Source organism: Brienomyrus brachyistius, chromosome 8, assembly GCF_023856365.1.
Source record: "Brienomyrus brachyistius isolate T26 chromosome 8, BBRACH_0.4, whole genome shotgun sequence".
Lineage (NCBI taxonomy): Eukaryota > Metazoa > Chordata > Actinopteri > Osteoglossiformes > Mormyridae > Brienomyrus > Brienomyrus brachyistius.
In genome coordinates this window covers 26,876,828-26,900,809 of record NC_064540.1, presented here as the reverse complement: position 1 = coordinate 26,900,809, position 23,982 = coordinate 26,876,828, and the positions used below count along the sequence as shown (strand labels likewise).

At 48.9% G+C, this 23,982-nt stretch overlaps 1 protein-coding gene across 1 annotated transcript; it reads right to left on the bottom strand.

Annotated features, from left to right (window-relative positions):
* Positions 1 to 725: 725 nt before the first annotated feature.
* Positions 726 to 23,468, bottom strand: LOC125747054 (polycomb group protein ASXL1-like). Its single transcript, XM_049021760.1, is given in 12 exon segments — positions 726 to 3,766; positions 3,768 to 4,016; positions 4,359 to 5,193; positions 5,688 to 5,793; positions 6,968 to 7,064; positions 7,157 to 7,320; positions 8,283 to 8,367; positions 8,486 to 8,559; positions 9,097 to 9,250; positions 9,927 to 10,046; positions 10,482 to 10,565; positions 22,969 to 23,468. Coding segments are annotated over 12 exon segments (4,542 nt in total). The 5' UTR covers positions 23,026 to 23,468; the 3' UTR covers positions 726 to 1,249.
* Positions 23,469 to 23,982: the final 514 nt, after the last annotated feature.

The window sequence follows — 23,982 nt, the reverse complement described above, 5'->3', positions numbered from 1 at the left end:
AAGACTGCTGGTGCCACACCTATAGCTGGCATCTTAGGTGGTACACAGAAGTGCTTCCAGTCGAGGCAGCGGGCTGACACTACAGGGCAGGTTGCGGTACGGGCCGCAAGCTAGCAGACATCACTCACATGCGTACTATTACCGTAATGGGGGATTTCTGCTCAGTGCCACAACACTGCAGCTGTTCATTACAGACAAGAAAAGGATCAATGCGACAAGAACCACATGCAAGTAGGCAGAAACTTAACACAAACCTCCCAGATGCCACCAGGCACTGAAAACGTGTGATTAACGGAACAGAAGTCTGCCCATCATAAGGCAGTGTCATCCAGAAAAGTTACACTCACCCAAAACATTGTTACTTGACTGAATTCTCCCCTCGAAGAAAATGTTTCCCCAACCCAGTCTTAAGGGACCCCCAGACAGCCCACATTTTTTGCTGCCTCCCAACTCCCAACACACAGGTAAGAGATATTCAATGTTCCTGATTGGCTGGGAGCTGAGAGGGAGCAAAAATGTGGACTGGGGGTCCCCAAAGATTGGTTTGGGAAACACTGCCCTAAGTGATCCAAACAGGACTGACAACCAAGTCGGATGACAGTCATGGGCCCAGGTCTTATTCCAGGAGGAGTCTCACCCGCAGGCTGGACGGAGCAAACTGCAATTTGGTGTGGAGGGTGGGCTGATGGAGTAGCATGCCACCACATAACCACGACTCACAGATGTATACTGATTTGAATGCACGGACTCAGTGCCAGCTTTATTGGAATACTGTGCTTTACTGCCCAATACAGACTTGGCTTCAAAAGAAAAGACAAATGAAAGAACTTAGAAGTTTAAAAAAAAATGTAATTCACTTGTTTAATGATTAAAAAAATATTTCTTTGCGACACAGACATACAGATCAGCTCTGTCCCCTCCCCGAAGTACACCGAGAATGAACTGGGGGGACGTCAGGATTGTGACACAGAACTTATGATGTCAGAGGAGATGAGGTAAATGTTATTGTGAAAAGGAACAAAAAAGGCACGATTTACAAGCAACCATGCCCCATAAATTCACTTAATCATAATAATAACAATAATAATAATAATAACAATAATAATATCAACAACGACAACAACCATAATTATTATAACAGCATTAGAAAAAAAATATGCAACAAAAATACAGACGAGATTTTTATCATACAAGACGCAATTCCCTGGCCCCGGCGCCCCACCCAGGGGGCGCCACATGGCAAAGGGTACTATCTCACCACCAGGCAGGACACACAGAGTTTCGAGGGCCCGATGCAGTCGTCGTGGCAGAAGGCCCCGCAGCCCTGGCACATGATCATTGCCTTGAGCCTGCAGGAGCACTTGAGTGCCACCTCCTCAGCTGTGCCATCAGCGAAGGCCAGGATGCTGGGGGCGGAGCCTGGCCCAGCACGCTGCCGCAGCTGCAGTACGCTGTCGGTGATGTTGCGTGGGAATCCGCTGCTGTCCACCACGGACACATTGGCCGTGTAGCTGAAGCTGCCACTGCCACCGGGCTGCAGTTTGGGCAGCTTTCCGTACAGCTGTTGCTGCAGGCTAACCTGGAAGGGGAGCGCAGAGGGCGAGGAGTCTGCCGGCCGACCGTACACCTTGCCCTGCTCCTTCTTGGCCATTCGTACGAGGGACATCTCCATGTTGAGCAGTCCCTCCATGGCCCCGCCGCCGAGGTAAGCGTTAGCCAGCGGCTCGTTTTTGGTTACAGTTGACATGGAGTTTTTCGCAAGGGCCTGGCACGAGGGACGGACGGCCTCGTTCTTCACTGTGGGCGCCGGCGCCGGTGACAATTGGGGGTCCAGCTTGGGCCGCCAGTCGATTTTAACGGTGGGCACAACCTCAGAGGGGCAGAGGTCGCCGTGGGGCGGAGATGGGGTCTCAGCCACAGTTCTGCAGTGGGCCTGGGGCCCAGCGCCTCCCACAGGTCTCTCGAGAGCGCCACCCAGTGGCGGCTGAGGTCCGGGGTGTTCTTTGACTGCAGTTGGTTCGAAGGGGGTGCTCTGGTTAAAGTCTGAAGCACGCATGCAGGACAGGGCCGTAATGACAGGCACTGTCCCCACCCGGCTGAGCTGCTGGTCTTGCAATTGCCGCGCCTTTGGCAGGGGTGCAGCTGTGCCAAAGCTCCGCCCCTTTCCGGGAGAGGCACAGGCCGTCGGAACCTTGAGGTGACTCTGAGTAAACGACTCTGGCAAGGTTCCCAGAACGCGGGAGTCTGAGGGACCTGTAGACGGACACCTAGACCGGACAGCTGGGGTTCTGGTGGGTCCACTGTGTTGCCGGCTTGGCTCCACCTTGCAGGAACCTTGGAGGTGGGCTGAAGGTGCAGTTGGCCCGGCCGGGAGGCGGTTGATTTCTAGCTTGCTAGTGGAGTGGGACTGGGGTAGGACCTTCTCCAGGGGCAGGCTGCCCTGTAACAACTGGGTGACCAGCGGGTTGTTAGCCTCTACTGAGGATACTGGCCGGGCTGAACCAATGGCTTTTCTAGGGGCGCTAGCAGTGCCAGCTAGCTTCAGCGACACCTTGCAGTTCTCACTGACAGAGACAGGCGCCTTCCCAAGGGTCTTGGACTCATCCGAGTCTGTCCGTCCCCAAGGATCAACATCACCGCCGGCCTTGGGAGCTGCGGGAAAGCTCTGGTTGCTCTCCGCTTGAAGGTTAGTAGGAATCATCTCTGAGTTATGGAGATACAAGGGGTCGTGCTGGCTTCGAGGCAGGATGGCAGTGTGTCGGGGAGGAGTGCTCAGTTGACGGGATGGAGCGGCCGGCTGGCCATGAGCAGCATTTGCAGGATGGACCCAGTTAGATAGCTGGTCACCAGTGGCATCCAGAAGATGGGCCCGGTCCTGGACATTCTTTGGGTTGGATGGCACGCACCAGTCAGAGTCCTCCTCATTCACCTCGTTCTCAATGTCCGAGGCAGTCTCAGTCGAGTCACTGTGGGCCCCCGTGTCATCTTCGGTGCCAGCAGGGAGCTGTGGCTCTGGGCTGACACACGGGCCGGTCCTGCAGTCGGGGTGCGGATCCGAAACTGCCGCCGCCGCTAGGTTGGGCGCCCGCAGTGTTCCTTCCTCTTCATCCTCAGTCCTCCCAGTACTATGTGGCTCGGGTGCCTCCTCAGACCCTCTAGGCCCAGGGTTCTGCTGATTCCAGCCCATTACTGTAACTGTGTCCACACTGTGAGCTCCAGAGATAAGCTGCTGATGCTCCCCACTCTGCTCACCTTCTTGGACATGGCCCGGGGACAGAGTCCGTATGGCCTCCATGCCTCGACTCCCAAACCTGGGCAGCGTGTCAGGGATGGAGGTGGGGGCCAGAACAGTAACCTCATTGATGCTGGTCACTAGACTGACATCGCATCCCGCCTTCTGGTCTTCATTCACCGCACCACCTCGGCCCTGTTCTTTCGAGTAGTCGCCTGCCCCCAGTCCCATGACAGACGGTGTCCGAACATCAGGAGTCTGTGTCGAGGGGCTGCCCTCCACAGAGCCGGCTTCCTCTTCCAAGCATGCCTCGGGGGTGCCCTCTGCTGGTGAGTGTGTGTGACCGCAGTGCGTGTCGAGCTGTGGTTCCGGATACAGCTGCGAGAAAGGCTGGGTCAGCTCTACGTCAGGCAGCTGTAGTTGTGCTCCTGTAGGATGAGGGAGCGTAACCACTCCCGGCTCCTCCGAGGGCCCCCCTCCTCCTCCCGGCTCGATGGGGCCCGGGTGCTCTCGGGCCCTCCGACCGGTACCCGCCGCGATCCGGTACTCCAGGACCGCCCCCCGGGCCGCCCCCGCCCGGCCCCGCCCCATCGCCAGTGGCTGCAACAGCAGCAGCGGCCTCACGCTGGGCACGGGCCTGCTGGGCGCGGGCCTTGATGTCAGCCAGGGTGCGGGCGCCGGTGCCCGTGCGCCGGGAGGCCTCCCCAGGGGGCACGATGCGGTGGCAGATCTGGTAGGTTGGCGGACCCTTAACCCAGGGCGGTTTGATTCGGGAGAGCTGAATCTTGGAAAAAGACGACAGAGAAACAACGGTAGCTTTTAGAAGGGCGCTCTGCAGTGGATTCCTTGTCATTAGATATGGGCTGAATTGCTAGCAAAAGAGTAAAGCATTTTCATTAAGCGGTTTCTAAAAAGCATACAAATGGTAGCTAAAATTTGCATTCAACACATGGGGTGGGGGGTGTTCTTTTACAGCTTCTTTGTAAGCTCTCGCCCACCAGTGCAGAACAGAGAAAGAGTGCGGTTTCTGCACAGCTGCCCGCTTTAGGCGCAAGTTCGACTCCAGCCAAGCGTTAAGGCTTCACACACAACCCAGAAAAACAACTTACAAATGACGACGTCATACCCGGATAGGTGGGACCTTGGGTTCTTCCGCTGTGGGCTGGGGCTTCTCGGAGTGAACACAGTCAATTGTGTTACGAAAGGACTGACGGTCATCGAGACGCGGCCTCTTCTCGGAGAAGCTGCTGTGGGCCTGGGGCTCCTCTGCCCTCCTCTTCTGCTCCTTAACCGGCACAGCAGGGCTGGAGACAGGGCTGCTGTCCCGGCTGGGGCCCGCCGAGGCATCGCCACCTGCACTGGGGGTCCCGAGGTCCAGTGGGCTGGTAGCGGTGGGGACGTCCGAGCTGGTGGTGAATGACCCTCGCCTCTCGGACGACGAGGAGGGCGAGGATGACGATGAGGGGGACGAAGAGTCAGAAGAGGAGGAGGGGACGACAGAGACCTCTGTCGCCTCAGGAAGCAGCCGGGCTGATACTTCGGGCTCGGGTTCAGGGGCCGTGGCTGTGAGGGAAGAGGCTGGGATGGGGTCTGGGACCTCGTGGGGTTCTGCACCAGAGTCTGTTGGGGGCGTGGCCTCCGCTTGGCTTGCCGCAGCCTCTGAGACATCAGACGTGGTAGAGGGGGTGGGCGTGGCAGTGGAGACATCGGAGGCTACCAGCTTGTCGGGTGCCCCAGCTGCCGCCGCCGCCGTCACTGCCTTGCACATGGGCCTTCTGGCACGCCGCCGCAGGTCGGCTCGCGAGCGCCGCCGCATGCGCCCATCCCGCCGCCTCCTACCAACACTTCGCCGTTTGGGTGCCACAGTAACCGCAGCCGTCTCACTGTCGAGACCAGCGTCTGCCACAGCCCCCCCATCGTCCATCGTCAGTTTGAGGGACTCCTCCCTCGTGAGGCCGGACCTGCGGGCGGCACCAGGTGAGAGCAGGTATCTGCCTAGCTGCGCTTTACTACTAACTGCCAGGGGGCGACACTGGGCTTACATTCCATGCCATCCAAATGAATGTGCCATTTGCTTTGTTACTGTTTGGCAGTTTTGTACTGAATGACAAATATCTGCAACAACCTCTGAAATTTAAGTCAGGATACATGACTCCAAATTGTTTGTTATCCTCTGATTTGCTTCAAAACAAACCATTTTCCATTCCATGAATAATATCTGTGCCATTTTTACATCAATGCATGTATTCCTTGGCAATTACTACGGTTTAAAGAAAGTAAAGTAAATGACGGAGTGTTAAATATCAGATAAAGCTAAATGACTATTTATGGGATTAATGCCATCAACAGCCTAGAACTACAGTTCTGTGCAATAACTAAACCCCTGAGCCAGGATTAGCCCATATCATATAAACAAGCAAAATCCCATCCGGCTACAGTCATGATGGCTACTTACTTCTGGCCATGGTATTCCTCAAAAAACTTCTCCTTCCAGGCCTCCACCTTCTTCTCCTTCTCCATCTCTTGTCGGAAGCGAGCTTGCATCTCATGCGTGAACTCGCCTGTGAAAGCGAAGAGTATTGTGGAGGCTTAGAGGTGACCCGGAACCTCCAGCTGTATTCTATACTTCAGGCAGAACACAGGGTGCAGGCAGTCCTCTGTTAGTGCTGTCAGCTACGGGAACCTGACTAGATTTAATGCACTGCACTGAACCCAGTCTCTTCACACTGGACAGACAGTCTCGCTACTCGCATGGCTAAGGCCACAAAACCATCAACGATCACTATTGCAGATTTTTAAGCAATGTTCATATTGCCAGGCCGAAGTGACTCAAATCTTATTTTTTTGCCTTAATGTGAGATATTTTCAGGGTTGTGTGGACACAGAAATCTGATCCGAGTCAGATTTGACTGACTTTCTTACATGGTTCTAGATCGGATACCTATCCGATTTGTGGCCATGTAACATGAATGGGAACAATCAGATCAGAATTCTCGTGGTTTTCTGCCAATGTACATGTGCTAAGCGCTTTTGTTGTTGGTGCTGCAAATGGCTCATGCAGAACTTTATCAATGTGCACATGCATGCCATTTTGGAAAAAAGATGCATTCACATTACACTAAGTTGCATGTCACTTGTAATTACGAATGAACCATCAAAGTAGACAAATCTGAGCGAATAAAAATCAGAATTGAACAGTGAGGCATGCAATAGGAAAGCAGCCATAATGCTTTATCTACGCAAAATAGGCAGGATTTTAAAACACCAAACTGTCGATGACCTGGGGAGGTTTATAATTCCCTGTAAAATTCACATTATTACCAAGGCATAACCAAAATAACCATGCAAAGCAAATAAATTACATCATTCTAATCTCACACAGAAATGGCCACTTTTACTAAAGCAGAGCAGAAGCATTTCAGACCTGTGATGCTTTTGGTGAAACCCTTTAATGATACCAGTTCAATTTGATTTTTGGAGTAATGACAGTTGCAGAATTCTCACTAGAAACGATTCCCATTTTTGACCATGACAGAGAGCTTGTGTTCTGTTCACCGAATTCCAAATGTTACCAGAAAGCCAGATCAAAGGGCAGGAACTCTACAACTGAGTTCATATAGTAGGATATTTATGGGAAGGAAATGTCAGGCAAAAGTTAGGGGTACAGCTGTCTGCATTCTTTCTGGGATCCAAGCCACATTCTGAGCGAGTCAGACCCGAACCCTCGTTCCTCACCTTCAGCCAGCCGCTCCTTCCAGCTCTGAGAGGCATGGGTAAAAAATTCGTTGTTGAGCGCTGAGCTGCTGAGACGAGCCATGCCATCAGCTCCAACCTGGGCAGGGAGAGAGGGGCATCCATGCCAAGCACATTAATGGGGGTCGAGGTCAACCTCAAACTGAGGGACGGACGGACGAACAGACCCACCTGGCGGTCCACTTCCGGCAGGAGCTGGAGCAACTGCTGCTGGGAGTGGGGGGGGAAGGCAGCGAAAGTGCGCGTGTTGATTAGGGCGCGGATGTTGGTGTTCACGAGGATAGAGCCAGGTGTCTCGAAGTCCACCTCCACTCCTCGGCTTCTCTTCATGGGCCCTGGAAAGGATGTGGGGGAAACAGCAGTGTCAGAGGCTTCTTAATGCGCAAGATGCCAAACCAGGCAATTTCCCAATGCTTAGCGGCACGCTTGTGGGACTTTTTTTTTTACATAAAAATGTTCTAGGGTCCAAAAGAAAAATGACTGGTTCAGAGAGAGAACCAATCAAATTGTAGAGGAGGCGGGACCAAGAAATCTGATTCATTGGTCCCACCTTTAATTGATTAGACCCAACAGGACTACAATCTGATTGGTTCTCCATTTGAACCAATCATTATTCCTTCTGCCCTCAGAACATTTGAGTAAGTGATACACCCATGACCTAGTGACGCTGAAGGGGGTCTGACGTGAGAGGGAGGCATCTGCTAACGCAGATGGGGGCAGCAGAACTCTAAGGAAGGAGGCGATTACATGAGACAGGAAGATGCTCTTGCGGCCTGTGACAAACAAATGAGCAGCTGCTCACGCATTCTTCGTCAGGCTGCGGCTTACAGGCAGATCGCAGGGTTTGAACATGCAGCAGTGCTCTGGCTGTCTGAGAACAGTGGATGGGCATGGAAGAGGATGGAGCATAAACACATCCACCTTCACAGAAAAGGGAATCACCTGCTACCTCCTGTGTCAACTTAAATTTTACCTGAACTAGTCAAAGAAACAAGTCAACGTGAAAGAGCCCTTGCCTGGGATTAGGAACACCAATTGGTGCTGTTCCACTGACACCAAGAACCAAGTCAGAGCCATACAGTGAACTGGCCCTTTTCCGGTGCAAAATATGTTAACTGTATAATAAGCAAAATAAATGCATTATAAGGAGTCGACCGATTCATCCAGCAACCTTTTTCATGACTTGTGCACCAGAACAACAACGACGGTACAAATAACCAGGAGGTATGTCCATCTTTACATTAATTGTCTAGCAGCAGTGGTACTGTAAGAGAGATAGAGAGGAGTCAGCATTAACCTGGTGGGACGTGTTCACCGTTGACTTTAAGGGGCGTGAGGACGACTCGTGGCATCATCACAGATTTCTTCCTCTGTCTACCAGACTGAAAGAGAGAAGATCATCTTCACACCCACATGGCACTGGAACAGTGGCGGAGGCGGGGAGCGGTGCTGACAATACAGCAGATCCTCTACACCCTCGCGGGGCAGGGGCGAGCTTACCTGTGAGGAGCGGCTCAGCCGGGGCTGCGGCTCCGTGGAGCAGGAGGCGCTGGAGGATGTCTCGTCTACGGAGGCTGCGGCCAGGAAGGAAGTGAAATGACAGTGAGTGTCACACCACGGACGCACTTCTAGGGGGACAAGCAGCTGGACAGACTATAGGTATGTGCTGTAATAATCTGAAGTTTTACTCAAGCTGATTTTAAGCCTCAACCTGAGGTCACAACCACTTCTGCACCTCTGGGATCATAAATTTTATTTGCCCCCCCCCTTCTAAGACCTGTTCCCTATTGAATATTAGGAAAGGCAATATTCACTCATTCTGGGGAGAAACAGCACGTACCTGCATTGGGCCATCAGCAGTAATGGAGCATAAAATCTACCACATCAGCTTTACTGTAATTTTATAACCATGAAGCTCATTAAGTTTAGAACTTGAAGTGCTTTTGCTGGATACTGCTTTTGAAAAATGGAGATAAACAATTAAACCTGATCTAGAATGTAGTGACTTGCTAACAGGATAAACTTTAAGGGACAGCCAAAGCAACGAAAGGGCCTTCCGTCTCACATGGCTCCACCCCTCCCACCGTAATCCACCAATCTAGAGTAAGCACCATCATTCTCCCCGCTGGCCCCTGCCGTTTCCGTGGAGTCGCAGCTCTCCTGCTCGGCAGCTTCCCCCGCCCCTGCAGCTGTTCCCGCTCCCGCTGCTGGCGCCTCCACGGGTTCTGGTCCAGCCGGCCCTTTTGTCCACTGGAGGGCGTTCTTCTGTAAGGCGTGGGAGGGATGCAGTGAACTCAGTCAAACGGCCCACATCCGGTCACATCCTGTCCCTTGGCCTATGCCAGCACCCAGGCAACACCACACAGTCCGAGTTCATTTTTAACCACCCGAAGGCTTTAAATTGTTTTTTGTACATTTACATTCAATTAATTTAACAGACTCTTGTATCCAGAATGACACACATTTTGAGAAAGTAAAGCAGGCAGACCTTGGAGCAAATGGAGGATAAGGGCCTTGCCAAGCCTGGGACTCAAACTAGCGACTGTCAAATCACATGCACAGTGTCCAGATCAACACGCCAGCCCTTCGCTTTAGTTAAGCTTAAGTCTGCAGCAGTTCAGGCCAATATCTGCTAGCCAAAACACCATGAAAGGTGTTGAAAAACAAAACCCAGTAGCCAATTTGGACTGGTTGTGAAGATCAGAACAGCTCTGGTTCCATCCCAGACTCTGCACCATCTTTAAGAGTCAGTCATATGACAGAAACACTGCCTCTAAATAAGGAAGAACACACAGCCAAATAATCTGATCGACAGAATGATGACTGAGGAGTTGCATGTCAGAATCTCATTAAAGAACACCCTTCTGCGAAGCCCTACAATCTGCTAGTGCCCTGCCCATGACCCTGGGCAGGAGGTAGTTCAACCAGAAGATGGCAGCACCTTGAGTGTGAATAGGCTCATTCGTCCAGGCAGCTTGAAGAAGATGCTGTTTTTGACTCTGTCGCCACGGACCTGGGAGTGCAACATGGTCACCAGGCAGGCCAGGGGGGCCGTGCCGCTGTTGGTAGAGAAGCGGAGGGCAGCAGTGAAGGAGAAAGAAGTTTGTAATTAGATGCATGGGTTTTTAAACATCACCTGCACTGCTTGTCAGTGTTAGCCTGTTATTTGTTAACCCCTGAAGCTTACCTCCTTTATAATGCAGCGGTATGGAAGGCAGCGGATGCAACAAACATGTTGGAAAAACAGGGAAAATTAGTTAACACTCATGGCAATAATGCTAGTTGACTTGAAGAAGAAAAGAACTCAATAAAAATGGATGGAGGGGGCTGGGCCCTTCCCAGCAGGTTCTGGGAATAATATAAAGCAGTGTTTCCCCACCTGGGAGGGAGCAAAAACATGGACTGTCTGTGGGTCCCCAAGGACCGGATTCAGAAGCACTGATATAAAGGGACTAATATAGCGATTGTGTAACGAGTGCCCAAAAAAAAGGTTTTACCGCATTTCCTTGAGGCCCTTGGTCTGAATGACATGCAGTATCTGTTTGGGTGTCATGGGGGCGTCTGAAAAATTCTCCAACACCTGTGAAGAAGGGGGGGGGCAGTGGTTACTCACATGGCTATATTATTTATGAAAAACACCTTCAGGAAAAAACCCAACTTGAAAACACCAACCTCCCCCAAAAAACCAGCACCAGCACACATGGCTCCTATTGAAGGGTAAACAGTCGTGCAGACTGAGGAAGCCATCTGGGGAGATGCTCTGCAATTCGCATCACCTGCGCAGCTCACACCACGGGAGACGCAGGTGGCCGCCATGGAAAAACAAGACGCATTTGAAGGCGACACTGGCTCAAGCATCGGCGTGGTTGACAGAGAGACACAAGTATGCATTTAAAAGCAAAAAAACTGCTTTAAAAGGACAAAGCACTACTGGGGCATTGGGAAAGCCAACAGACAACCTGTGCACTGACTGGGACACAAAAGAGAACCAGGCAAGAACCAGGGACCAACCACTCAAACACAGAGGGGGGGAGAGAGAGAGAGAGAGAGAGAGAGAGAGAGACAGACAGACAGACAGAGAGACAGACAGGTGCAGAGAGACTTCATTGATCACAGAGGTAAATTAAAGGATATCCCTAAAGTCCAAGTAAGACAATAACGTATCTAATTTCACCTTACACATGTGGATAAGCCAGAGGACTGTCAGACCAGTGTTTGACCAATATCAGCGCCCCCCCCACCGCCCCCAAATGAGGATAGGTCCACATCGGTCACCAGTAACAGGAAATCCCAGAATGTGTTCTGCTTTTGGCATGGTGAACCTTCCCTCCCAGACTGTTTAGAAGCATCGGCACATTAGATCTGATTGGCTGGCAGCCAGTTATGTGGCCATTCGGCACCAGATACAGAACAATAGACTGTGACACACTTATAAGAGAGGCTGGGGAGAATGTCACGGGCAGAGAAACACACCAGGGAGTCCAGTAACCCTGCCACATTCCCCCTATCCTGTTTGCTCATAAAAGGGAAGGAGATCCAAGGCAAAAGCTAGAGTTACAGTTGTGCCCACACTGGAAGAATGGTCTGGGGTAGCAGCGTAACACAGCATCCAAGTGCAGTCAGTGGGGGGGGGGGGGGGATAACCTTCCATCCAGAAGAGGGGCCACTGTGGGCGAGAAGCATATCCAAGGAAACACAGGGGACACGCTGAACAGGATGCCGGTGCGTCAAAGGCCACAAGTCAGAGCCACCGTGTTTTCAGAAAATGGCAGAAAAGCCACACGCACAAGCAAAGAGCAATCAACCTTAATACAAGATAACACACAAACCCCACCTCAATTTAGAAGTATCCGCTAAGCCCAGGGAACATGCTGGCTGAGCTATCCTCAGATGAAAGTTGATTGAACGTTTAACTTTGCGTGGTAGGGCCAGCACTGAAATTTAACAACCCAAAATTAATGAAAAAACAAACATTTAGACTGAAATCAACTACACTAGCTGACAAGCAGATCCTCAAATAAGATGAATCTAACAGCATTTGTATTGTACAGTGTTTACCCATTACTAGCATTTCAGACCGCACCTTCAATATATCAGGCAAAATACTCTACAGACTCAGTAGACTGTTCAACAACTCAGTACTTCAGCAGCCACTGTAGTTCTTGTTACAAGGTAGGGCTGAGGATTTCGTGGTCTGCCGTGCACAATGGGAAAAAGGGGAGGGGGCTTTCAATGTCCCAATTCAGCCAAACTGGAGGTGGACATTTTTATATAGATGCTTGTTTTCACAAACATGTAAAGAGGAACATACTGCTGCAAATTTAATTCACACAATATAACCGTTTCACAAACCCCCACCACCCCAGCAAATTTCAGAGGGCTGGGCACTGCAGATCACCCACCCGGGTGAACACCTGAAAGGCATGCTTCACGCTCAACCGGAACACCCCACCCCCACCCAGGAAGATTCCTATCTTTGCAAAGCAGGCTGAACCCTGATCTCAGGCAGCAGCTCTTGCATAGCAGCCGGAAAGCAATCATTGGATCAGGGTAGACAGGCAGACAGACATACAGAGATTATTACAACAGTCTTTCAGACGAGCCTGGCCAATGTGAAAATTTCAGTCAGGATCTATAAACTCGGATAACCAATACTAACTAGAGATGCACCGACCCAAACCTTTTTCACAGATTGGGTATCGGCCATATGTGACCGATCCACGTCCGGTGCTTGCTTATTTAGACTTTGTCAGCCGCTAAGAAGATAGATTTAACACAAAATAGGAGCTATTTGTACAATCAATCGCATGACAGCTCTTTCCCATTTCAGATGTGCTTTGTGCAGCATTCAAGCTGAGCGCTAACGCTGCCACTCAGTGGGAGTGAGAACAGTGACTTCCGCCTGCTGTGACATCATGTGCATACCCTTTGCAGTACGAAGAGTGCAAGAACATCAGATAAGGTGGCGATCTTGGGAGTATGTTACACTTAACAGCAACTTGTAGCACAGCGATTTGCAATCTTTGCAAAAAAAAACTAGTTCTGAGAGGTGGAAGTAGCGTTTAGTGGAAAATCCCACTAAAAATGCACGCAATTGTGCGAGACAAAAGTAATACGAAAAAAACAGCGGATTTAGGAGTTGCTAGCTTGGACAGCTTTGCGCACACTACAGCCTGTGATACACAAGGGGCTGCTGTCACAACAAAGTGTGACACTTGCCGTTGTGGGGCATGCTCAGCATTCGCCACTTGCGTATCCTCTCTCGGAAGATATAGAAATTGTAAAATGTCTCAAAAGTGCTTAAACTAAGATGTACAAACGAGGTGGAGGAGCACATAATGTATGGTTCTAGTAGCCTAATTAAAGATTTTGGGCATATGTTTTTTTCATCAGTATTTACTAGTTTAAAAATAATATAAAAAGTATAAATATATATTATCCATTTATCATATTAAAATGTTAAAGTAAAAAGAGCTCTTGTATTGGAATCTGTATCGGCAGTTGTGTTTCGGAATCAGATCGGAACTGAAAAAATGAGTATCAGCCCATGCCTAATACTAACCCATATAGTTTTACACTGGCCAAAAATTAGACGGACACCAACAGTTTTATTTAAACAATTAGACATTTTAGTATGGTTTGTTTGGTTTTGCTGTTTGTTGGTTGTAATAACCCCCCATTTCGGTTTAATTCAGGGGTCAGATAGAGCAGATTTTCATTCCCATGGGCCTCGTTCATTTGTCATAAGTAAAGCAGAGTTTTTACACCAAAGTAGATGTGGGTTTTTTATTTGTTGTCTGCCAGTGGGTGTATGTCCAACTGACATAAATAAAACTCGCCACAAAAATTTCCAATGGTATTTGTGTATTTATGTATGTTTAACTACACATACACAGACACACTGTCACAGCTCAGCCCCAGACTGAACACTTACTCATAAAAACTACGAGTGGTGCATGGTGATGCAGAAATGACAGCTTCTCCGCAGTTCCCTCCTATGAGAGCACTCTTTTCTCACCAGAAATCTTTATCGGGGGTCCCCAACGCTGATAATATTGCGGAGCCAGTTCAGACACATATTTCAGTCCAGACCACTGACCAATGCGACCATGTCAGCTAACTAATATTTATTAATAATCCATTGAGTTGGCAGCTTCACATTAGTTGCATCTATGGTCAGATGCAATGGCAGAACAACCAAGTAAAACCAGAACGGAACATAAGACACGCAACCAATCCGGCTGCAGTGACAAATTTAAAATTCAAGTTTTTCAGCCAAAAATCTGCAAGTAAGCAGGACCTTCAACGGCACTTCCTCAAAAGGCTGCCCTACAGCCAATAGGGCTGGCATGCACGACTACCACTACTTACTCTATCTTTACACATTTCTAATAAAGAAAAGCTCATGGAAACCATCTTTGCTCGGCTCCTTACTGCATACCGTTTGCCGGCACTGCATACCTGCCAGAAACGCCAATACAACTGGTACCTCTGCTAATATAACAACCAACATTGCCCACATTTACCCTGGCACACATTTATATACAGGTTATGCTTATGTAATCATGGGGGGGTCACACTTTCACAATTTAAATGCAAAATGTATAAAATCAAGGAAATTGACACATGCTGTGAAAAAAGATCAATACTAATTGACAAAACTGTCTCTCTGAATTCTTAATGAGGAAGCGGACAGACAGGCACGGACATGGGAAGCCAACTCCACCATGGCGGAAACCTTCGTGAAGCATGCTCTCGCTACCACCGCAGCTTTCCAGAGCTGTATTTTTAGCACTGGATTACAATGACGCCTGTTTTTCGGACCCCATATCTGCAGCGTTGGGTAGCAGTTCTTTTACTAAGGAAACCAGGAATGCAAAGGCTTCCAGCTACACCCCAGGACCCGCATTCACAGAGACCCCAGCGGCACAGATTCGGCTCGGCGCCTATGGTGGCACATCCTGCGGGCCGCACGCACACCAATCCCGCAGTTAACGACAGGGACTTCCAAGATGAGATGCAGAACAGTGTAACCATGACAACTGAATGCATATGACGGGCTTTACCTGATAGGGGCGGAAGGCTGAAATAATTATCTCTCAGTAAAAGCTGTCAAGGGGCAAAAACAGGACAACAATAACAACACCCAGCACCAATAACAAGACGCCAACAGTAGCTTGATTACTACCAGTAATCAGCAGCTTTGAAGAGGCGTTTATCCGTTTCACTGCATGTGCATATTTGGGCTTCCCAAACCGACAACCCAAAACCGAAGGACACCTCCTCGAAATGACCGAACGCAAAAGGCAGACACTGACTGGACCACACTTTCATAATGCTTCCTGGCTGCACCATTTCCTCCCAGACCAAGGACATGCGCAAACAGGAAATGTTTTTTCCAATGCAGAGTTAAGGCGATACCAAGCAAGAAAGGTATGTGCGCCAGCTGAAAGGGAGCTGGACCAAAGCTGGAGAAAGAAAAGCAGCCCTTATACGACGGTTCTATGCTCTTCACACCAGCAGAAGCCAAGACCTTCTCTGTGCTGGTTAAATACTCAAAGGGCGTGAGGGGACACGGGCATCCTACCATGGTGACGACAGATGTTACGCGAGTGTGGTGGGAGAAACAGTCTGGGGGCAGATTGAGAAGTCAGATAGCAGAAGCTACATGGTCTCCTAAGTGCTCACACTCATATATACACACACACACACACACACAACCATAGAAGGAAGCAGCCAGCCAGGCAGGTGGGCACCCCAGCATGTGGGGTAGCTTCCGAGAGTCATTCAGCTCCTCCACTCGTGACTCCCCTTTGCTCCACATGCTGACAGACACCCTCAGGCATAACCCCAGGGTCCTCGGCTCCTAGACCCAGTGGTCCGGCGCTCCTGGGAGCCACACAGTCTAATGCAACGTCAGCTCTACCGCAACACAGTCAGCCGACTGTCCTCAGCTCCGGCCAAAACAGAGCAGACACACCCGTCCCATGTGTTTGCAGGCTCCTGCAACCTGCTCACACGTAGCTCCATCACTTGCAAGCAAAACACGCTGCTGAGAAGCTTAATACGCTATTTGACCACCCACCAAAGGCAAGGGGGTAAGACTGCCACTCCGACCAGCCCGCTGCCACATTCAGACCAGGCAACCCTACCAGTGTTGGGATGAGAGGTGGGGGCATTCAGCCAGGACGGCTGGCCAGGACATCCTTTTCAAAAAGGACACCCCCTCCCCCTCACAGAATTGCTAATCATCATATAATCCTGCATTTAAATATACTGAGCAATTAAAGAATTTTTACCGAGAATGCAAAAATTGCATTTTTACGGACCCCCTCCACCCAGAACAGTGTGTAAAGACTTACTTGCAGCCACGCAAAATGAGTACCGTCTGCAGCTGGGATGGATTTCGACACACTGTTTAAATGAATGTCATGAAGACCATCGAGAGATTAAGTTTTGCAGAAAACTGCTACTAAGCTTTTAGCAAATTGATTCACTTACACGTTCTAGTATGCCAATATAGTGATGTCACCACAAAATAAGCAAATAAAAAATCACAAACCTATGCAGTGGCGTAACAGCCCCCCTAGACGAATTCCACATCTAGCGCTGCATGATATATCACGATGCAGTCATGCTAGATTTTCTGTACTATACGGATATTTAGTTACACAATTTGGTAGGTAGATTAGTAGTATGCCCAATATATTAATATGATGTGTATCGTGACGCCCAAAGTTAGGAATGTGTGTAAATTTGACGTCCCTACCTTTATTACATTTGATTAGAGAAGCACGCCACATACTACTGCTTTGGTAGTACGTGGGATCCTACAGCTGCAGTAAGGAGAACACTATCCAGAGCAAACCCTCGCAAAGCTTCAGGTCCTGACAGCATACCTAGCCAGGTACTTAAAGAGTGTGCAGATCAGCTGGCTGACGTCCTCACTGTTTAGAATCTCCCTGAGCCAAGCAGTTGTACCCTCATGCCTGAAAACACCACAATCATCGCAGTTTCCAAGAAATCACGTGTGCCCCGTCTGAATGACTACCATCCTGTAGCACTCACATCAGGCATTATGAAGAGCTTCGGAAGACTAGTCATGGGTCACATTAAAGCTGCCCTTATCAGCTCCTTGGAGCCACTCCAGTTTGCCTACCACCCAAACCGATCCATCAACAATACCATTTCCACCGCACCTCACCAGTCATTGACCCACCTGGACAACAGAGACTCATATAAGGATGCTGTTCATCGCTTTCAGTTCAGCATTTAACACTATAATTCCTCAGAAACTGTCCACTAAATTGAGGGCCGGGCCTGAACACACCCCTTGTGAACTGGATCATGGGCTTTTTGACAGAAAGGCCTGTCAGTTCGCATTGGCGCCAATACCTCCAGCACCATCACACTAAGCATGGGAGTGCATCAGGGCTGCATTCTCAGCCCTCTGCTCTTTATCCTACTAAGCCATAATGCTGAGCGAAGTTAGGCTCCAACCACATCATCAAATTTGCAGACAACACGACAGTGGTGGGCCTCATTGACAATAATTATGTCTCATCATACGTGGAGGAAGTGGGAAGACTTGCTGCCTGGTGTAAGTGCAATAATCGCTCTCTTAACATTCGTAAGAGAAGAGAGAACTCACTACAGGAAAAACACTGTCCACCCACCTCTCACCACTGATGGCGCCGCTGTAGAGAGGGTTAAAAGCACAAAAATCCTGGGTGCCCACATCACGGACAGTCTTATTTGGTCCCTTAACACAGCCTCCCTAGCCAAGAGATTGCAGCAGCAGCCAACACATTTTCAAGAAACTAAACAGAGCATGGCTCCCCTCTCCAATCCTCACAACGTTCTATAGGGGAACCATTGAAAGTCTGTCCAACTGCATCACTGTCTGGTATGGGAACATCAAGGTTTCCGACAGCAACACACTGCAGTGGATAGTGAGGGCAGCGGGGAAAGTCACTGGGGAGCCCCTACCTCCCCTGAAGGTCATTTACCATGACTGCTGCCTTCGAACAGCTAGCAACATCATGGAAGACCAATTCCACCCACTACGTGGGCTTTGTTTCTCTCTTGCCGTCTGGCAAAAGGTTTCAAAGTATTCATGCTGCTTCCTCCAGAATGTGGAACAGCTTCATACAGGTAATCAAAATTCGTAATTCTAATTTGAAAGAGGAGATATTGCGGGTAGACAAGGTTAAAAAAAAGTCAGTGGTCTGGAGGTACTTTCTGCAATTTAAAGTCCGACATTCATTAAAGATAAGGATACGCTGAATTGATACAGATTTCTAATTTGGGATGTCATAATATGCCTAATATTTTTGGTGTACGACTAATCCAAGTAAGAGGTCAAAACCGTACCGAAAACCTGGCATCTGGACAAATGTTTACACCCATCATCTGAAGCCCTGGTGATTATTGCGCTTGAACCATATAATCAGGATGTGATATCATGCAGCCCTAATCATGCCAAACATAATGAATGTTTAAACTACAAACGTAGCTCAATTTTCTTTGGTTCCAAACCCACGTCCCTTTGCCACAATCCGGGTGCTGCAGTCACTATACCTCCATACCACCTGAGATCACTTTGGAAAGACCCCCAGAACCCCCATGCACAGCTTTCTTGTGCCCACACACAGTTGCACAAACACCAGCAGGCAAGCAGCTGCATGCCCAAATGTGCAGCGCAAACCAGCAGGAGGGGCAATTTTGAATTAATGTGAAACATGCCCGTTATGCGTAATGTTGACGAGCTTCTCTTCTCTATCAGCTCAGATCAAAACGGTGGCTCATCCCCAACCCCACACGACCACTAGTGCCAGCAGCATCTGGACGGAAAAGGCCCCAACTGGGAAGCCAGAGAGGGATACGCGCATCTTTTGTCGCGGCAAGAATGTTGAAATTAAGCTAAAACCTTTGGAGTCCTTTGCTCCATTTTTTCCTACAGCTCAGCACGACACAGAAAGGGAAAACAAAGCCGGAAAGGGATCATGAACTCTGCTGGAGACAAAATACATTCAGACGTGGAATGCAAGTGTAACATCTCGCATGCAACCTTAAACGAAAATTTAAGGCATACCCAACCTTTAGGGGCGGCAGACCTGAAGAGGGGGTCAACCTCCAAACTTGAAGCAGCAATAGGTTAACAGGCAACATCACATGGGTTCTACTCTGCACCCTCACAGACAGGTAGACCTGGGGCAGGCGGCATCCCATTTTAAGAAGAGGACCGAGGACATCCCAGCTTCACAGCCCTCAAAACGCCTTACTGCTGCTGATACGTATCCAGAAGGGAACTGAATGAACGCTCAGTACCCTGAGAGCTGAAACGTAAACTAGCTACATTTAATCACATTAAAGGAAGTATATACAATACATTCACCTCAAGTTTCTTGAATGTTACTTTTCCACTTTTTGAGGTAAAGCTGTCATAAAAAAATTGCTTCTCAAGATTTCCTCAAAACAGTGCAGATATATTTGCATTATCTGCAGAACTGTAACATCAAATAAAGCCACATCTTTAGTTTAATAGTTATAATGTTGAGTGTAAAAATCTGTGAAAGGGGCTAGGACAAAGAATAGCATTTCATTTAGAGGATGCATGTACATTTATGGCATGCATGCATACTTTTGTTGGAATGTAAGTAACCCTTATAGTCTAGTAAATACTTTACACTGTTTTATAAATTAATGTTATTATGTTGAGGGAAAAAAATCATGTTGATGACGAATTAAGGGAGCAACGGGGGAGAAAGAGTTGTTTGAAAACGACCAAAAATTTAAGTAAAATGGCGGAGCCGGACAAATTAAACATTGACTCTAAAATACAGCGTTTTTAATACATTTAATTTCTAGAGGTACTCGCAAAGTAATGTTACAAACAAAGGCTGATTTGAGCTATTCTAAATAATTATGCCTACTGAATTGCTCAGGAGTCTACTGCACTAGTGGCTACTCAGATACATACATTGTAGACACACCTATAATCATTAGCCCTTTCATGTCACTCTCAAAGTATATTTGAATACGAATAATACACTTTCCAAAAATGAACAATATCACATCTTCACAACGTCCCACCTTCACAGCCTTAACGAAACTGAATGAAGGCTCAGTAGCTTCCCTAACAAATGCATGATGCAACCATGCTGTAGATCCAAAAGCTAGATTTTCTTTTTAATTCATACATGCACGTGTGAAGGATGCCTGGCGGGTGCAGCTCCGTGCCTGATGAGAAGCCCGTACGGCCCACATCTCTCCAGCTGGGCACCCTCCTGAACTGCAGTCTCTAACCACACCAGAGCACACCCACTCAAGGCCAAAACAGTGGCCTGAGACGTCAGAAGGGTAAACGGCAGGAAGATGCTGGTAGTGATTTTAAGCCCCACCTCTTGCCAATTAGCAACCCTCTGAGCCCACAAAGTGCTCTCCAGATGAGAAGCAGCTTGAAAGCAGAGGGGCAACCACCAGCAAAGGCGAATGATGGTCTGTGCGATGATCCGAACCTCAATGGCGAAGCAAGGGCCAGTACTTCCGCTAGACCTTTCATGTCTCCAGTGGCTCCCAAAAATTCCCGAAGCCAGCATGTTTCAAACCCAAAAAGAAAACCTAGCAGAATGTTCTGGGGCAGTGCGTAGATCTCCAGAAAAAGACACCTCCCCTCGAAATACAGTTCTGTGTTATAAGCGCCTCCAAAAAACACCAGACACACACACATATGGGGCACTACTCTTTTTCCTTTTTCAACCATGGCTTGATCCTCTGCAGCAGAACTGAAATTCTCATCAGCAAGTTCCACATCTGGGCAAAGGGCTACCAGACCAGCAGGACAACATGCATACACACGCCTGTACAAGCACACATGGCTGCACCCCAGCAGCAAAACACTGAAGCCTTTGGTGGAAACAAGAGGCTTTAACACTCAAATGGAAATTTGGGCATTACTCTGTGGAGGACAACTTCTCCAATCATTCTCCCTTAAGATCAAACAGCTCATCATTAAGATAGTGAACCTCGAGTTTGGGCCTGACGCTACCTGGTTGCACAATTGAATACAGAACTGGACTAGACTGCAGAAGAAAGTCCAATGGGATACATCATACAGCCAAATGCACCCACACCAACCCGAGGAAAGACACTCCCCACGCTATTTCTGTAAAACTGTTTCCCCCACAGACCCAGCAACCTGAACCAGAATTCGCAGCCAACGTCTGGGCCTCCACCCAGTTTCGGTTCATGAGAGAGTCAAGAGGGAAATGTGTCCAAGCCACAATGACTCGAAGGCCGGACAGCATGGGGGACTTTCGAGATGTGAATCAGCCCCTGGTGGGAAAGTAAGTGAAGCACTACTCTCGACAGCAGCCTGGGTATGATATTTTTTAAACCAGCAAACAGAAGGTATCTAGTTCAACTCCCAGGAGGGCAGCTGCTATTGAAACGCAGAAATAAAATGCACAACAACCACTTCCATCCAGTTATGAAAAAGATACTGGGTCTCGGTCACCAGTCTGACTAAGACAAGAACCTGCAACCTTGCGGTGACAGGGCAAGCTCTCAAACCACACGGCCAATGAACTGACAGAAAATCTCCAGTTTCACTGAAAGCTCACCAGTTGGAAAACACCGCTCACTCGAACGGCGAGGACAAGCCCCAAACAGCACCCCAGCACCAACATGGCCAAACAATGCAACCAGGGCTGAGGGCATAACACACTCAAATAAGAGGTATGGTCTCCAGAGATGTGACAAAAAAATTTGGAATAAAACCTTCAAAATAATAAACTGCAAGAGAGTTAATCCATGTCCCTGAGCAGGACCATCTGCCAACAGCTTTGATGTCATCGTGGTTATAACCAAACGGAAGCAATGTCCCCATAAATTCGACAAGCAGCCTGTACCCCGCCTTATACCACAAATTAGCTGTCAAGAGGTTGACATTATGAGACAATGTCAGATCACGGTGCACTGGGATTCTTTAGGATGGCCAACAACCCCCAGGATTCTGAAAAAGTGGGTTCAACAACCTCAATGTGCTATTGGCTACGTATATTCGGTGTGGAAAGAGCGATCCATCTATTTTTTCCAAGCTCCCCCATTCTGTTGGACAGGGGAAGCCTTACAGAATTGCTCAGGTTAAACCGCCAGGGACAGAATACCCAGAAACCTTAAGGCCATTGCTTTTTGGGAGATTTATATCCTAACAGCCTGCGCATCTGCCATCTGTAAATGACTTTCCAAGATAACTTAGTGATTTGGGCAAAAACTGACTTTTATTGTGCCGGGGGGCAATGGTCTATTTTAACAAATAAGCGGACACGTATACGTGTGCAGCATTGGCGGACAGCCGACCCGGCCGACTACCAAAACACGTAGCCCATCCTGACAATAGCGCTACATAAACAGCTAGCTAGCCGGCTAACTAGGCCTCTTTCACAAAAAAGGGTCATCCGACGCTGACAACATCACCACCACCGCGGCTAAATGGCTGCGTTAGAGGCCGGCAGCGAAGAGCGACTCGGCCGAGCGACGTCCCAAAAGATGACATTTTCTAACATTATTGTTAAAACGCAGCACGGATGCTAGCACGAACCTGCATTCGTCAGCCTGCTAGCTAACAAAGGGTCAAACTGCTAGCTAGGTGCGTACATTACGCGCAACGCAGCCCACACCACATTTGCAAACTAGAAGCTTCTATAAAATAAAGCCAACCCCGTCTGCTGAAGCAACACACCGCCACCGCAAATTCCCCACATACGCACGTTATTTCCCCGTTTTCCAAAAGCCTGCCCGGATAAAGGAGACGGGACGGTACTTAGGGTACTCCCTGTAGCTACAAGGCCAGCCCCGAACAAAACGCCCCAGAGCCGGCGCACCTTTGTTAGCCAGACCGCCCCGTCTGGCCCGGACCGCCCGCGGGTGTCGGAGGCGCCCGAACCGCGAGCCTCGCGCCTGTCGGGGTCGCGTCTTACCATGCGCGCTGCCTCGGCCCACGTGCGCTCCTTCTTTCTCTTCTGTTTGTCCTTCATTTCCTTCGCTCTTTTCCCCCTCTCTCTTCTGTCTCGGAACCTGTTTACGATAAAGCTGCGCAATTCAGAGAGCGCCTACAGGCTAATACCCCCTGTCTTCTTTCGCCTCCCTTTTCCGCTCGCACGGAACAAAAAAAATGCGTGTCCTCCTTCGTCGTGTGTTCAAAAGGCGCTTCCGTAGCGCATTAACGTGCCCGTCGCTCCTCGTCGGCTCCTCTTTGTAATGCTAGATAGTAAAGAGGCACAGGGCGCAGAGACTAGCCCCAGCAGCTACAGACGCTTGTGGCATACTGCAGGAAATCCTCACTTTGGAATGCAAGGAGGCGAGAGCATAACAACGGGGTCAAAGGTCACACACACTGCAGGAATGCAACACAAAACAACTCTTCCCCCATCCCCCTCTCTAAAAGGCAACGCCACGGCGGAGCTTCTCCGACCGAAAGGACGCCATTGTGGCTCAGAAACTACGATCGCCGGGGGAGGACACATCCGAGAGCCTAAATGTCGCCCAATTCGCTACCCATTCACTCCCTTCTTGCCTTTTAGGGAAAGAAAAAATGGCGTTTTCCAGTGTATGGTCCAAATGTTTATGCCGACGATCTTTTATATTATGTGCATAACACGTCCAGATATTAACTGAATTCACACTAGAGACAATATGACATTGGATATATGTTAGTATTTCATTCGACATAACCCGCTTTAACATTAAACTTATGTTAAACAGCGTATACAAAATACACAATGTATACGTTGAAGTATGTGTTTACGGTCTCATTTTGACGAATTCTTGTTCTCTTTATCTGCCAGCAGATATACGTAATTCGAATGTTTTGTAATATAAATTAATCGAGAGGATACAAATTTGAATACAGGATGTTGTTGCTAGTAGTAGGCAAAATACCCTTGACAAATTTAAGCAACCCCACCTAGTGGTGAGCGCATGAAACTTATTTT